This window comes from Anoplopoma fimbria, chromosome 4, assembly GCF_027596085.1.
Source record: "Anoplopoma fimbria isolate UVic2021 breed Golden Eagle Sablefish chromosome 4, Afim_UVic_2022, whole genome shotgun sequence".
NCBI lineage: Eukaryota > Metazoa > Chordata > Actinopteri > Perciformes > Anoplopomatidae > Anoplopoma > Anoplopoma fimbria.
The window spans coordinates 11,626,247-11,641,578 of NC_072452.1; the positions used below are offsets into that span (position 1 = coordinate 11,626,247).

Sequence of the window (15,332 nt, forward strand, 5' to 3'; positions counted from 1 at the left end):
CTGCTGCAACTTTTGGATACAAAACCTTAAAAGAATAAAAATGTGTGCAAGCAGATACCCAGTGATAATTGTAAGATTTCTCTTGAGCTGCAATTTTTAAAAAGCTGGTATGTCGGGAATGCCTTAATATATGGGAAAGTTTCAATAAAACACACTCACTCACACACACACACACACACACACACACACACACACACACACACACACACACACACACACACACACACACACACACACACACACACACACACACACACACACACACACACACACACTTCCTGATGCTGCAAGCCAGTGAATTCCTCTGCCAATAAACCACATTTCCTCTCTATAGTTAAGCTAAAATAGTCCATATATCATACACACAGCTGATCAGTAAATCACATCCAATGATGTTCAGGCGTCATCAATACATGGGGACACATCGCATCAAATATAGCTGCAGCTTTACCCAAAGCAAAAAAGGATAACCATCTTTTTTTAATTAACAGGCATAACGGGGGACTCTGTGTGTAACATGATGTGGATCACACACGGTCCTCCACCCGTGGAAGCTCTGTAACGAACACCGCAAGCCAAACGTGGCCAATCTTGGCACACTGCTGCTACAACTTTTAAAGTGAGCATCCCCCACTGATACGAGAGGCTGCAGGGCTCAGGCTGGACGTCCCGACCCCGCTGCTCTCCTAAGTGTAGAGCCCTGCTGTCACAGTGTGGCTCCTACACTGGCTCAGGGGCCGTAATCGTCAACATGCACACGCACACTCTTAATGTTCAAGAGAGCTGCCATAAGCATCATAGGCAGACAAACAATCAGGTTTCCCGAGCAGTCAGTCATGCCTGAACTGTAACTTTCAACTCATAGGGAACAGAATTCTTTGGTGTCATGTTTGATTTACATGTGCGTTTCTAGTAAGTGGTACCAATGCCACAAAGAGCAGGGACATACCTGGAGGACAGGAGCACTCTTGGCCAACATCCCTGGTTGTGCGCAGTTTAGGCATCAGCACCACCATTTGCTGCAGAGACACACAGAACAAATTCCAAAGCAAAATAAAAACACCAAACATGAAAATAAATTCAATTTAGGAATCATTTATAAACAATCAAAGCATGGAATAAGTATTCAAATAATCTCAATGAGCACCAATTACAATTATGAGGTCATAATCCCCCCCCCCCCCCCCATTACATACAGCTCAAGGATCTTCCTCCATGTAATAAAAGTATAGGTTGGTGTCTCATCAGTGGTTATGTCACCCTATTAAGAGCTTTAACTGCAAACTAATTGGCCAGCTGCATGCAAGGTTGATCCCTAAGGTCATGCATTAAAAGGAGACTGATTTTAGAGGGAATAATTAGGGTGCAATTGCCCAAAAGTCTGTGCGTTTGTCAGCCTCGCTGCATGTTCCCCTGCCATTACGCACATTTTACGCACAGGAGAGCAGTGCGTCCGAGGTTCACAAACACTATTTATGAATGTATCAACGACAGTAGACGTCATGTACCTCTTCAACGAGCCTCCCTACTGAGGTGCTCAGCTCTGGAATAAGAGTCCCATCCTGGTTTAGACAAGCTGTGCGCGGAGGGTGGAGGACGGACGCTTTGTCCATCTCCATCAGCAGGCGGCTCTCCAGCTGGTAGGTCTTGAGGCTCATCAGAAGACACACGGTGATGGAGCTCAGGGACATCAGCAAGCACAGGGCGATGGGGAAACCTGGGAGCCACCGCTGGACCGCGGACTTGGGAGCACACTGATACACCGGCTTACTTTCCCCGATAGAGTCTCCAGCTGTATCCATGTTGAAATCCTGCTGAAGTCCTCTCGATGAACAAGAAAATAAACGATAAACGGAAAAAAATGCCCTGTTTAGTTGTTGAAATTCCGCGACCAAACTCTAAGCAGCGCAACCTAACAGATGCACAACTCTCAGCTCCAGGACACCAGGACACCGGGCTCAGGACACCGGGCTCAGGACACCGGGCTCAGTCTTAAATTAGTTTTGGAACAAGAGGCAGCAGCAGTGCACTCCGGGTTTACGCCGGACACAGATGGGAGCGATCTGGATGCCAACCAGAGAAGAGGCGCCTTGTAACGTGCAGGTCGTTGTTTCCTGTATGGATGTGCAAGTGCAACTGGTCCCAATTGTCTGGCTGCCTAAAAGTTTCACGTTCAACTAGTTGCGATGCGCCCGCCCTGCCTCACCACGTGGGAGGCTGCAGATTGACAGCTGACTGTGAGGGTTTGTCTCCTCGGCCAACTTGTGTGCACTCAGGCATCTCAGGACAACATGTTATAGGCCGTGCAGCTTTTATTTAATTTCATCATTTTATAAACCCACTAAAATGAACTGGAACAGTGAGTGATGATGATGATGATGATGAGGTGCATTGGCAATACAATTAACTGTGACGTCTGCTGACTAATTAATGAGATTTCGAGTTAAATGACCGGTTCATTCATGTTCCCCTCAGATGTGATTTGTGAAATGACACTTACAGTAAATTTAAAGTAGATTATATTTTCGATGGGGAACGCATCTTGCGTGCAATTTGAGGACAATGGATTCTCTTCAGAAAAGAGGTCTCTTTGGTTGTAGTTCACAAAAGGACGTTAATGTTCTAGAGAACTCAAGCAGCTGCTGCACATTGGCGTCCCCGACTCGAATCGTGAAAACCTTCAGTAATAATATGCAGATTCACTTCATAGTTTGCTAAATGTGTTGTTAGTTCCGCTGTGGAACCGGGTGAAACCGTGCTGTTACTGCAGACCTCTTCATGGATCTGGAAGCGTTTTACTGCCACCCAGTGGACGGATGCAGCCACTGCGCCTACACACACTGCACAGTGAAAGTACAAACAAGACGGTTCTTTCGTCTATTCACGTTTATTGAGAAAAATGTACATGATACTGCAAAAGTTACACAACCACTTGGTGAAAAAACAACAACATCTGAACACATTTTATGTACAAGGATATTCTGCCCGCTTTAGCTTTTTTTTTCTCTCTTCAGTGCTGAATAAATTATTACTGGTGAGACTGACGCAGGTCAGGCAATAACAACCCCCTTCACCATGTTGACAATGCAGAGAAAAAACATGGACACAAAAGGACTATTCATGAATTATATATAAAAAAACAAAAAACAGCTACACCAGTATATGCTAAAGAGATACAAATTAAATTACAATGGCAAATAAATAGAAATCAATCAATTGAGGATTCATTACATCAAAACATGCCAGAGATCAAAACATAACTTGTTGATGAGCGAAGGACTAACAGGAAACACACCGGCTTAGGACAGGAAACAGCAAAGCAGGGCAGTGGACTGATACAGTCAGTTAAGGTACTCCTCTCCTGGAGAGTCAGGAAGTAGAGGCTGGCACTCACACCATGATGGACATCATAGTGACAGTCGGTCCCTGACCAGGGTAACAGGTCAGAGGTCAACAGCTTCAGGCGATCAGTCTTTTTTGCTGCTCCTGCTGCTGCTCCTGCTGCTGGTGCTTTTGCTGCTGCTCTTGCGGAAGCAGGAGAAGAAGGGATGATGGAGGGCCTGCTCCAGACTGAGGCGCTTAGCTGGATCATACTCCATCATCTTCTCTATCAGGTCAAACAGCTGGCAGTGGTCTTCACCCTTAGACTGCATGTAATGCTGATGGGACAGAAAAGACAATTATAAAAACATGGCACATAAATCTTTTAGATTTTTTAGAAGGTTTTTATTTTATCTAAATCACATTTGATTGATCAGATGTATTTCCAGATGTCATTCTTTGCTCACAGGAGGATATGAACACTGACTATGTGGCTGTCTTCAGTAATATTTCTCTTACCTTGAGGGGTTTGCAGTGTTTCTTGACATATCTCCCAGAAGAGCTGTTATTATCCCAGTCAAGCTTGGATCGGTGAACATACCGCCTTTTTCTGTGAACACAATGATAATGAAATTTGTATAAATAAAAAGAGAAGAAATCTTTACTGCTGTAAATATTTTTGGGGAGGTTATTTGTGTCTCAGACAGTCACATAGGCCAGTTAGTGGTCTACGTACTTGGTTTTCTGCAGGAGGTTTGGGGGGATGGGGCCCAGGACTCTCTCCATCATAGCAAGGTGCTCTTTGCTGTCGTGAGTCTGAAGGCAAAACAAATAAAGAATTACACATATTGCCAAATGCCACATTATTAATAATTGTATTATACTCTAATGCCTCTCACCTGGAAGAGAGTAGATCCAAGGTAGTACTCAATGAGGATGCAGCCTACACTCCAGACATCACAGGAATGGCCCCAGCCCAGATCTGAAAGAGACAACGTTTACTAATTAACAAATCACCAGTGAATGATCCGTCTAAAGCTTCTGAGCAGTGCTTTGTGACAGCCACGTACCTAAAATGACTTCGGGAGCGCGGTAGTGACGGGTCGACACCACAGAGGTGTGGTGCTCGTGTTCATATGTGGCGTTACCAAAATCCACAATTTTCACATCTGGGTTCTTCAATGTCCGTTCATCCCGTTTCTGAGGACAAGAACAGAATCATGCTAATCACACGGAGACTCAAACAAGAAGTTTTTGCATTTAGCCAATACTTCAGCAGGTATGATTCGTCAGGATACATAAGATAAGATAAGATAATCCTTTATTAGTCCCGCAGCGGGGAAATTTGCAGGCTTACAGCAGCGTAGAGTAAAGTGCACACAAGAGACATAGTAGAAGAAGACAAGATTAAAAAAAAAAAAAAAAAAAAAGTATTATAAATAAGCAATAAAAAAACAAACAGTAGAAAAACAACAATAACTGAAATATTATATTTACAGACAGAAAAAAACCTATTTTAACTATTTTAACATATGAAGGACACTTACCATGTCAGGGTTGTACTCCATATGATAGTCTGAATCAATGAACAGGATATTCTCAGGCTTCAGGTCTGTGTGAGTCAGCTTGTTGTTATGCAGAACTGAAAGACAAGACCACATACATTTTAAATAACAGTTTGTTTTCCCCCACAAATACTGTATTTTCTATGAAACCATGCGTCAATTACTCACATCGCACAGCCCGGGTGATCTGGTACGCCATGCGCCTGATTTGTTCTATGGGGAACGGCTGGAAATTGTTTTCCTTGAGGAAATCATAGGTGCTGAGGCCAAGCAGTTCAAAGGCAATACAAATGTGGCCGTGGTAGTCAAACCAGTCCAGTATGTGTACACAAGCACTAAAGAGGAGCAGAGGTAAAGTAGATGCACAGTCAGTTTCTTGTGTGAAGAAATATTCAAAATATGTACATATGTGATGACCGCAAGGTGATCAGGTTTATGTGGTGTGAAGTTACTATGGATTTACTTACTATCTCTTATCAGAGTCGAGGGACTTCAACTGTTCAAGCACCTCTACCTCAGACATAGCCGCCTCACGGTAGCGGTCTATGTTTTTAATGATCTTCAGAGCCACTCGAGCTCCATCACTGGAAAGACACAACATAAATACTATTAATATCAAATGCAGGAGGAGGAGTGAGTAAGAAAGAGTTATTAACAAAATGTTGATGTGTGAGGAATTTTTTCTTACTTAGAGTGATCAATGCATTCGACTACCTTCCCAAAGGCACCTTCTCCTAGAGTACACACAATCTCATCTACAGGAAATGGAGAGTTTTAGTTAGAAACACAGCACTGACAAAGGGAAACACTGCCCTTTGGCTGGTGCACTTCCTGATGTTTCATAGCTCTGTTTAGCTACACTACTATAAACAGGCTTCTGAACACTGGAATACATCTCAATGCTAAATATGTTACACTGACAAGCAGTATTTAACCAAATACTTGTTTGGACTAATACTAATGTTTGGAAATAAAAACCAGACAAGAGAGTGAGAGAGACAAAGTGTGATCAACATTAGAAAAAAAAGGTATATATTCTATACATCTCGCTCTCAGCATGTCTCCACTGTGATAGATGAGGTGACCCTCGCCATCATCCTCAACACTCCTGGATCTTTTCCTGCTCCTGCGCTGTTGGCTCCTCCTCTGCAACCGGAACCGCCGCAATCCGCCATCACATCAATAACCCATCAGCCAGCCAGCACCAGGCCACCACAATGCGACATCGTCATTCATTCAACCAGGCCAAGGGGGGGAGGTGTAGGGGTGGATAGATTCGGCCCGTTCAGTAACACCGCCAGACGAATGGACGGAGCAGCAAATTCAAATTCAGCCCCGTCAGAGAAATTGGGCGCCAGCCACCACATAGTGTGTGTTACAGAAGAAAAACATGGCAACAAGATTTTCAGATGAGAGACTTTCTCAGAGTAGTACAGAAAAAAAAAAACTGAACTTGATTGATCACAGTCTATCTGCATGTAGTTCTTTGTAACTCTTCCGAAACAACTTAATTCTTAACTATACTGTCCCATAACTGCCCACTAAGATTTCAGCACAAATACAGGGTCCACTTTTCTCTAGCAAATCTATAAACACTCACAATATCTGAGCCCCCATGTCCCCTACTAGTCATTATTGTAAATCATGCTTAATAGTGAAGAGTGGGACACAGAGAGATACAGAGGGACAAAGAGAAAGGTGTTACGCATTGGCTAAACACCAGTGATGACCCATTTGATTTGGTGGCAAAGACAGGAGAGGGGATTAGAGGAGAGAAGGAGGTTCCCGTACCGTGGAGGACCCGTGGCGAGAGTGGCTACGTCTGCGCCTTCTGTCTCTCTGTCTGCGGCTGCTTCGCCCGCTGCGCCCGCTCCGACCACTGCGCCCGCTCCGACCACTGCGCCCGGATGACTTGCTGTAGTGGTGCCAGTCACGGTCTCTGTCCTTGCAGGTGCTTTCATGGTTGGCATCCTCACACGGCATGCCCAAACTGTGGTCCCGGGTTGCTCCCTCCCGAGAGTCCAGCCCCTGGTTCAAACTGCGGGTCTCCAAATAGTGCCTGCAGTCAAACACAAAATGACAAATCAAATACAACAAGAGCTAGAAAGCATAGGTCAGGTCCGTAACAGCTCAGTTCTTCTTCTGTGACAACACTCTCAAAATGAAAACTGTATAAGATGGTGCTAATGGTCCGCCCGTTGCCTGAAACTGTATCCCCTGAGCCTTCTACGTAACATTTGTAATTAGCAACATACTGATTTACAGCCACCAAACACCAAGCATTCTGTTCATTGAGAGGCTACAGTTTCTCTTTGTAAATAGTACTTTTAGGGGTATGTCAACGTGTAATGGAACACATTTGGGTAATTTTGACATTTTTATATTGTAGTAAGTAGTAGTATAAGTATGCTTTCCTTAAAACGCATGATCCCTGACGACAAGCCACATGGGCAGAATTAAAGTGCCAGGCATCGAAAGTAGCTGAAAGATTTTGGGCACAACCTGATGGTGTGTAATATTATCCATGATTCTGCACCTGCACATATCACTGCGCCAGAAGGTGACACCTATGTGGTACTATTTCTGCCAATATGAAATGCACAGAACTAACAAAAAAAAACTATTACCTCTATATAAAAGTTCTATATATCCGCCTTGCTGAAAAACATCATAATGTTTGCTCGTTAAAATTGCGTTCGCCTAGAATGTTTCCAGTCGCTTCCAGCACACCCACCCAGCAGGCCATGTTAGCAACTAAGCATCTAAAAAAGACCAAGAAACCCCTCGGGACAAGGCACCCTGCTGGTGTCAGTTGTCTTCCAGGAGGAAGTCTGCCTCTCTGCAGAATTAAAATTAGAATAGAAACATATAATGTGACCCCACAGCCATCATACATACTCACAAAAAGCTAGAATTGCAAAACATTAACATTTCGCATAACTTCCCTAGTTGACACTGAAATTGCAAATTGACAATTTGAAAAACTGCCATGTATCATCAACATGTCAAATGTATCTTTTAGGTGAAAAAAGATAGTTAAAAAAAAGTATATCTGACTTTCCATCATGAAAACAAACACTGCAACCTATACATATGTATACAATGCATCAGAAGCACGAGATGTTTACAAATCTGAAGCCTTGTTGGTCTAACTGGAGGTTTATCTCAAAACATGGAAGCACAGGCCAGTAAAATTCCAAAACCTAGCAACAGTAGAAATGGACTTATCTTTTAATAGTTCACAGGGAGTTGACTGTGTTAAATAGCTGCTCCCCAATTTAACCTGTCATTGCTAATATTATTAATGTTAAAATGGGGATTAAGCAAAATTTGCAGGTATGTCGACAATCAGATCAGATGATATCAAACATGTTTAAGTTGTGTTCCATCTATAAACTAAGGACCAATTGGAAGACAAATGATATCCATTTATTTATTTTCGTACTGATATTTATCAAAACAATTCCAAAATATGTTCCCATATATGTTATGATGTGATAGGTGAAAAACTTTCATATGAAAAGGTAAATTAAATGCATTTATTTACATACAACAGAGGTAGAATATTTAGTGCATCTCAACACTGTAATTCTATCACTTAAACTAGTTTTGATAGCTTTTACACCTCAGTAAAATAAGAAACCAAAACTGCCCAAAAGGTCTTTGAATTTGAGTAGGCAGTTTACACGACAAATACTGCTATTATATTATTAATAAATATGATATTTACCCATCACACATCTTTTGGTGAAAGTGAGTTCTTCTCGACTTGTTTTCTCTTTCACTGCTGTGCGAATCTTGTTTCTTTCTCTTACGACACTCCATTCTCTCTTCCCAGCTGTACTCATCGAGCCAGATACCCGGGGAGCGCATACGCTTCGAGTTGCGCATCTGAAAGACATGAAAAAACGAGTCAAAGTAGAACTTAATCCTAAAATGCATATATTATGTATTTAGCAATCATTGCTTTGTTTTGTAGCCATGGACTCAGTAGCAGTATCACATTTGATTGTTTTTTTTTTTAGAATACCTCTACCTCAATGCAAAACACCAAATATATCATAGTACAGCAGACAGTTCAAAATTGCAAGATGTACAACAGTATAGATAAATAATAAAAAGGGATTGGAGCTCAACATTTTAATTAAAAAAGCCATGTTGATACAATTTCTATGTTGACAATTAGTATTTTTTTAAAAATAACACACCCACAGAGCTTTTGGAACAGTGCAGAATAAAAGTATTGTTTTTCCTTAAAACAAATATATATATATTATTCTAAATTAATCATTTAAAATGTTTTAACAGGCTCAAAATTAATGTTTAAATCCTTGTGGAAGATATCTGAGTTTTGGTTGCCACTTCTATCAAGGCTTGAGAGCCAATAGTGTAACAATGTCGGTCCACATGATATCTCTGTCGTTAGTAGTGAAGTTCCAAGTTAGTGTGGAAAGAGTACTTCAAACAATGTCAGCTGTAACAAAAATGCGTTAAGTTGTATACCTTTATAAAACCTGCACTACACTGTGCTTGATGACAAGCTAAGAATAACCCGAAGCTAAATAGCCATATAATAAGATTAGGATCGTTTACATTAATCTTAAAAACACCACCATACAAAGTAACCTGAATCCATAGCCAAGGTAGGCCGATAACTATATGTTTCACAATGAGTTTACTTCCTGAACCTCCGCCAATCCTGTCAAACCCTGATTGCACAATAAAGCTGTACCATAAAAAAAAAATGCACACACAGCAATGCAACCGTGACAGAACTGGCAACCACTTGTTGTAAGGTGAATGGAATAGAAATGCAAAACCTTGTGGCTTAATGTTATCAATAGCACCTCAAGTGCCTAAATAAAATATATATATAAAAAAATATACAGTACCAGTCAAAAGTTTGGACACACCTTCTCATTCAACTACTTTGAAGAATCTAAAATATAAAACATATTCTGGTTTGTTGAGCATTTGTTTGTTTACCACATAATTCCATATGTGTTCCTTCATAGTTTGGATGTCTTCAATATTAATCTACAATGTAGAAGAAAATAAAAATAAAGAAAAAACATTGAATGAGAAGGTGTGTCCAAACACAAAAATATAGTACCAGTCAAAAGTGTATATATATATATATAAAGTTTTCACTGGTACTGTGTATATATATATATATATAAACTTTTGACTGGTACTGTGTATCCAGGCTAGTTGGAAATGTCCCCTTTGGCTTCTCAATAAAAACGTTATGAGGGTTTTATTTTAATAAACTAAACTATTATCAGACAAACTAGTCAGCACATAAAACAGAGAGACAACTGTGGTGGGCTGAAGCTCTCAAACTCAAACACAAACACACACAAACACACACACACACGACGTTCATTCACAGAAACTGATCTGATCTCGAGCTGAAGGCCCAGCCTGTGACGTCACAGAAAACAACAATCTCTCAGCCTAACTTACATCATGTAAAGCCTGCTTTCCACTGCGGCTGCCTACTTACATGTCTTCTGCTACAGTAATAGAAAGTGTTAAAGCGTTGGCCCAGTCTACCTAAAGCACACTTGACGACAGTGAGGAGACACATAGCCGAGGCTAGCCACAGCTAGCTGATTAGCCATGTTGGCGAGACGTCGAGTGTGTGACTAGCTAACTGGGCTAGCATTAGCTAACATTAAGGCGAATACACCAACGCTAAACGATAGGAAACACAATAAAGTTGTTGTTACCAATGTCCCTGGTCGTACCTGTCTTTTTGCAAGAGATGCGAAAGCGTAGGCGTATCGGTTATGTTATAAGTGTGAACAAAGAAAAACAAAACGCCTCCGACTGGCCGTCTTCAAAGATGGCGAGCTTCCGTAGAATGCCCAGAACCCGCTGGAACGCTCTGCGATGACGCAACGCACACTGACCACGCCCACTATTAACCGCTGGGTTTTAGTGTCCTGAGTTTATCCTTTCAGGTACAGCCAAAGAGCACTGCGCCTTTATGATAAGATAGATAAGATAATCCTTTATTAGTCCCGCAGCGGGGACATTTGCAGGCTTACAGCAGCGTAGAGTAAAGTGCACACAAGAGACATAGTAAAGAAAGACAAGGATAAAAATAAAAAATGAAAAAAAAAAACAAGTATTATAAATAAGCAATAAAAAACAGTAGAAAAACAACAATAACTGAAATATAATATTTACAGACAGAAAAAAACTATTTTAACTATTATTGCACAGTGTAATGTATTGCACAGGTTTTTATTGTCATGAATACATGTCAACTGTATAAATGAGACAATAATAATAATAATAATAATAATAATAATAATAATAATAATAATAATAATAATAATAATAAAGAGAGATATAGTTAATAGCATTTGAAGATATCAGTATTTAAAATGTATTTTTTCAAGGTTGTGTCAGCAAGGCTTCTGAAACGGATCTTAATCTGTCATACAGTTTTTTGCTGCATTCGAGATGTACCATTATAGCTTTGACTTTTTCTCGTCCAAATATTTAAATAAAAAGTTTTCCTTTGACGCTTTATTGTCCTGTCTATAACGGACTGTGTCTAAATCCAAGCTCATGTGTGTTTGCGCAGGCTAGCCTAAGAGACGCCCCCAGGGTGTAAAAACCCACACGCTGTGCGCTTTGAATTGTGCGCTTGGGATTCTGGGTAAAACATGGCGGCGCCCTGGTTCCACCCTAAGCACCACCTTACCTAACTGTGTTCGCGGAGTAATTGAAACGTGTAAACAAGGACCCAACTCCATCCCGGTGGACATCGTCGGTTTATATTTCATACTTAATTCTGAAGATGTCGGAACATACCGAGAAGGACCGAGCGTCCGGAAACGGGCTCTCGAGAGCTGTCATTGCTGAAATGCTGGCGAAGAATTTCGATAAACTCCCCGACCTCGACCAGAAACTCTTCAAGTACGGACCCCTGTACCTGGGGGGAACGGAGGCCTCGCGGGGCTGATATCCAACAGCTTGTACCGCAGAGCCCTGAACGTCACGCAGGCGCCCTTCGCCTCCGGCCTGCCGATGGCCGTGCTGCCCTTCCTGACCACAGTCGCCCTGTACAACGCAGCGGTGTCCTCCCCCCTCATGTCGGGGGACCTCAACTGTCCCACCTGTGCCCTGATGCGAGGCGCACTCATCGGTGTGGTCGGTGGCGGCGTGTACCCCATCCTCCTGGCCTTACCTGTCAACCTCGGGCTTGCAACCAGGTACAGCACGGCGCCGATGCCGCAGAAGGGCAATGTGCTGCGGTACTGGGTGGACCTCTCCAGGCCGGTCCTGAGGAAGATGAGGGCGGTGCTGTTGCTTCAGGTTTTCTTCGGCACCTACCTGAGCTCCAGGCACTTTGAGTCGTACACCAAGCTGGCACAGATAACATTTGGCTCAGGTGCAGAGGAACTCAAGGACTAGACTGTACTCGACCTTAAAATATTTCATTGTTTCTCAGCTACTCTTCAGACTTTTCCCCCTCCACGAAATGAAATCAAGTGTGTGTGTGTGTGCTACCTTTCTAGGATTGCTGGTATAGTAGCAGTCAAAAGTTTGGACACACCTTCTCATTCAATGGTTTTTCTTTATTTTTATTTTCATTTTTTTCTACATTGTAGATTAATATTGAAGACATCCAAACTATGAAGGAACACATATGGAATTATGTGGTAAACAAACAAATGCTCAACAAACCAGAATATGTTTTATATTTTACATTCCTCAAAGTAGTTGAATGAGAAGGTGTGTCCAAACTTTTGACTGGTACTGTATATAATTGCATAAATTCCCAGCTTTTGGGGCACATTGTTAAAAGTAAGAAGTTGTTATCAACATTTGGCATCATGTTAATCAACTACATGTTCTTTAAAATTAGATTACTCAGCCTTAGAAAAAATAATCAGCAGGATGTTTGATAATCCCATAATTTGTTTGGGTTATTTTGCTGCTGAGGTTTCAATTCCAGCCTCTCAGATGTGCAGATGTATTGCTTTTCTCTATGTTATAGCATTTTAAATTCATTATCTCTGAATTTTGGACAGTTGGTTGAATACAACAAGCAATTTGAAGAGATTTTTGTTCTGATCCATACATTTTAAAAATGTCTACATGCAAATGACAAAGTGGTTGTGCATCAATGAAATATCAGGCCTTATTTATTATTCTAAAAAAACCTGATTGTGTGTATTCAGTGCAATGCTTTATTTCAATATTTTGTTCAAGGCACAAAGCTTGAATGGACTGTAAAGTGGAAATCAATCAAACCAAACATTGTCATACACAAATTAAACAGAAGGCAATAGACTAAGCATGGTTTACTTTTATTGATGGCTTAAAGGCGAGTCACACATTTTGCAGTGATGTTGGAGCCAAAATGATGTCGGCTTGGCCTCAAACCATAAAAAACACTGAATCTACTCCACTCCTTGACCTGCACACAGCAATTCATGTGTGAAAGGAAAAAATGCAAAGATGGACTTGGCAGTGCGAAGACACCATTCAAAAGAGTTATGTAAAATCTTGCGATTGTCATTGAAAACACATGTTCAACACAGGCAATGTTTTATTAAAACATGTCTTCACCTTAAACGGCAGGATTGACTTCACATCTCTGGCTCTCTAGTCTTAACTTATCTGGGGAATGTGTTACAGGGAAAGAAAGTTTACTGATGACAAATGAGGAGGGAGAGTTCAAGTCGGTCTGTTATTGACAGGGAAAGGTGCTTCTAAAGAGAAATCACTGACATCAATTAATTATAGCAAACTGAATAAGACTGTTTTTAAAAAGCTTATTATGACATACTTCCCCCATAACCCTCCTCTCCTCCCGCCACCCACCCTCAAAAATGGCTCCCGAATAACAACGAAACCGCCAAAAAACAAAGCTAAGTGACAATCCCACAAAACGATAAATAACAAATTTCAAGTTAGAGGAACCCCCGAATTGTCATGACGACAAGTTATTCATATGGCACAAGATTCCCGCTTGACTTTAAAGCCTCTCCAATTCACCATTGTCCTTCCACAGAACGCAACAATGCATCATCACTACAAAGTTCGTGTTGCAGTAGTAATCTTTTCAAGGTGGATACGCTTAATGCCCCTTTAAAAACACCTGTCGTAGCATGCTATTGGACTTCATATTCAGTAAAGGAAAGTTACAATAAAAACTATACATCTGTCAGCACAGAAATTTCCATAAATATATCAGACAACTGAACGTCAGTCAGAGAAAACTTCCTGAAGAGCAGAAAGATGAGGGGTAAACGTCACCTGTACACAATCTACACCTGGCCTAGCTCCCCCGTTGTGACTGTTAAAGTTATACTGTAGTTGTCTCGCATTACTGGCACAATACATTTAAAAGTAGTAAACACTTTTTAAAACAGTTCATATTCCCCCGGCCCAAAATAAGATACAATAAATTATAATACAAGGAGAGGTGATCTATAAACAGGCTTTTCCAGTCATTCTCATGCAAAACAAGACAGTGATAATCTGAATGAACATGAACGCATGAATATCTGGATCACAAACAAACCCGCACACATAAAAGTACACGTGAGATGAACTGGTAAAATGCTCAAGGCATGTCCTCTGTCCTCCCATGTACACAGAGTTGCCATTCCTTCAGTAGACCTATAAAATTAGACAGCTGATATGGGCTAGCCAGCGCCCTTTACATCATTGTAAGTTTCATTACAGTACATTACACATAAAAGGGAGAAAAAGTCAAATTAAAGACCTAGACAAGGCTTCGGACCAAAGGCAAAGATAAAGAGAGAAAAGGGGAGAGGAGCAAATACAAAAACGACAATCAGTAGGAATTTCATTTTATAAAGTGGTTTTCCCTGTAACTGTACTCTCTATAGTAGTAAACATATCTTCACAGAGTAAACACACATGGAGGGAAAGGGGAAGGAGAGGCTGTTTCCTCTCCAACATACTGTACCTCAGCACTGATAGTTAATATGCTGCGATGGCATTTTGCTCCCGTTTCCATAGCTTAACCTTTTCAATTCACTTTTTGTGATTTGTTCTTTGTCATTTTGTTTTTTTATACTCTTCTTGATGAATCCTGTTCACCGTGTTTTTTTTTTTTTTTTTTTTTCATTACTTCTTCATAGAAAAACACCTAAGTACCAGCTAGGTTACTTCACAGTTCATTTTAGTGCAATGAGAACACATGCTCTCTCGCTGATCATCTACCGTCAGTGCCTCATGTCTTTCCCATAATGTTAGACCTGATGGCAGAAAAGAGAGGAAAGGTCAATGAAGGGCGGAGGACGTGACGATAAAGCATCTCTCATTTTACACGTTGTTATTACTCTTACCTGAGTGCTTTCCATCTGTCCTTCTCTACCTGGTTCTCTGGACTCTCACTCTCATAGGATGCAAGGTAGAGTCCTGAGGAAGATTGAGAAAAAGAAATGGTCT

At 41.2% G+C, this 15,332-nt stretch overlaps 4 protein-coding genes across 9 annotated transcripts in view; 1 reads left to right on the forward strand and 3 right to left on the reverse strand.

Annotated features, from left to right (window-relative positions):
- col23a1a (collagen type XXIII alpha 1 chain a) overlaps positions 1-1,814 on the reverse strand; it is a 112,465-nt gene extending 110,651 nt beyond the window's left edge. The window contains exons 1-2 of the mRNA XM_054596989.1: positions 1,509-1,814; positions 950-1,019 (exon numbers count right to left, since the gene is read on the reverse strand). Coding sequence (XP_054452964.1) covers positions 950-1,019; positions 1,509-1,802 — 364 coding nt within the window. The 5' untranslated portion in view covers positions 1,803-1,814. The remainder of the gene's footprint in view (positions 1-949; positions 1,020-1,508) is intronic.
- A 1,062-nt stretch (positions 1,815-2,876) lies between these two features.
- Positions 2,877-10,765, reverse strand: clk4a (CDC-like kinase 4a). 3 transcript variants are annotated; one of them, XM_054597028.1, is made up of 13 exons: positions 10,637-10,765; positions 8,617-8,777; positions 6,678-6,945; positions 5,930-6,032; positions 5,575-5,641; positions 5,354-5,470; positions 5,055-5,221; positions 4,869-4,963; positions 4,392-4,521; positions 4,221-4,303; positions 4,058-4,137; positions 3,841-3,931; positions 2,877-3,659 (listed from the first exon to the last, which is right to left on the reverse strand). In XM_054597028.1, the coding sequence occupies exons 2-13, from the start codon at positions 8,775-8,777 to the stop codon at positions 3,468-3,470; spliced, it is 1,554 nt and encodes a 517-aa protein (XP_054453003.1). In that variant the 5' UTR covers positions 10,637-10,765; the 3' UTR covers positions 2,877-3,467. The 3 variants fall into 3 exon arrangements, with proteins under 3 accessions (XP_054453003.1, XP_054453004.1, XP_054453005.1); XM_054597029.1 differs by having other exon boundaries at positions 10,619-10,765; XM_054597030.1 differs by lacking the exons at positions 5,930-6,032; positions 8,617-8,777; positions 10,637-10,765 and having other exon boundaries at positions 6,678-6,740.
- An 800-nt stretch (positions 10,766-11,565) lies between these two features.
- tmem126a (transmembrane protein 126A) lies at positions 11,566-14,977 on the forward strand. Its single transcript, XM_054597036.1, is given in 2 exon segments — positions 11,566-11,836; positions 11,839-14,977. Coding segments are annotated over 2 exon segments (615 nt in total). The 5' UTR covers positions 11,566-11,700; the 3' UTR covers positions 12,318-14,977.
- A 74-nt stretch (positions 14,978-15,051) lies between these two features.
- Positions 15,052-15,332, reverse strand: part of LOC129089703 (ras-GEF domain-containing family member 1C-like) — a 48,039-nt gene continuing 47,758 nt past the window's right edge. For all 4 annotated transcript variants that reach the window (XM_054597035.1, XM_054597033.1, XM_054597034.1 and 1 more), the window contains 2 exons: positions 15,230-15,302; positions 15,052-15,139 (listed from right to left, as the gene is read on the reverse strand). In XM_054597035.1, the coding sequence (XP_054453010.1) occupies positions 15,115-15,139; positions 15,230-15,302 (98 nt within the window). In that variant the 3' untranslated portion in view covers positions 15,052-15,114. The remainder of the gene's footprint in view (positions 15,140-15,229; positions 15,303-15,332) is intronic.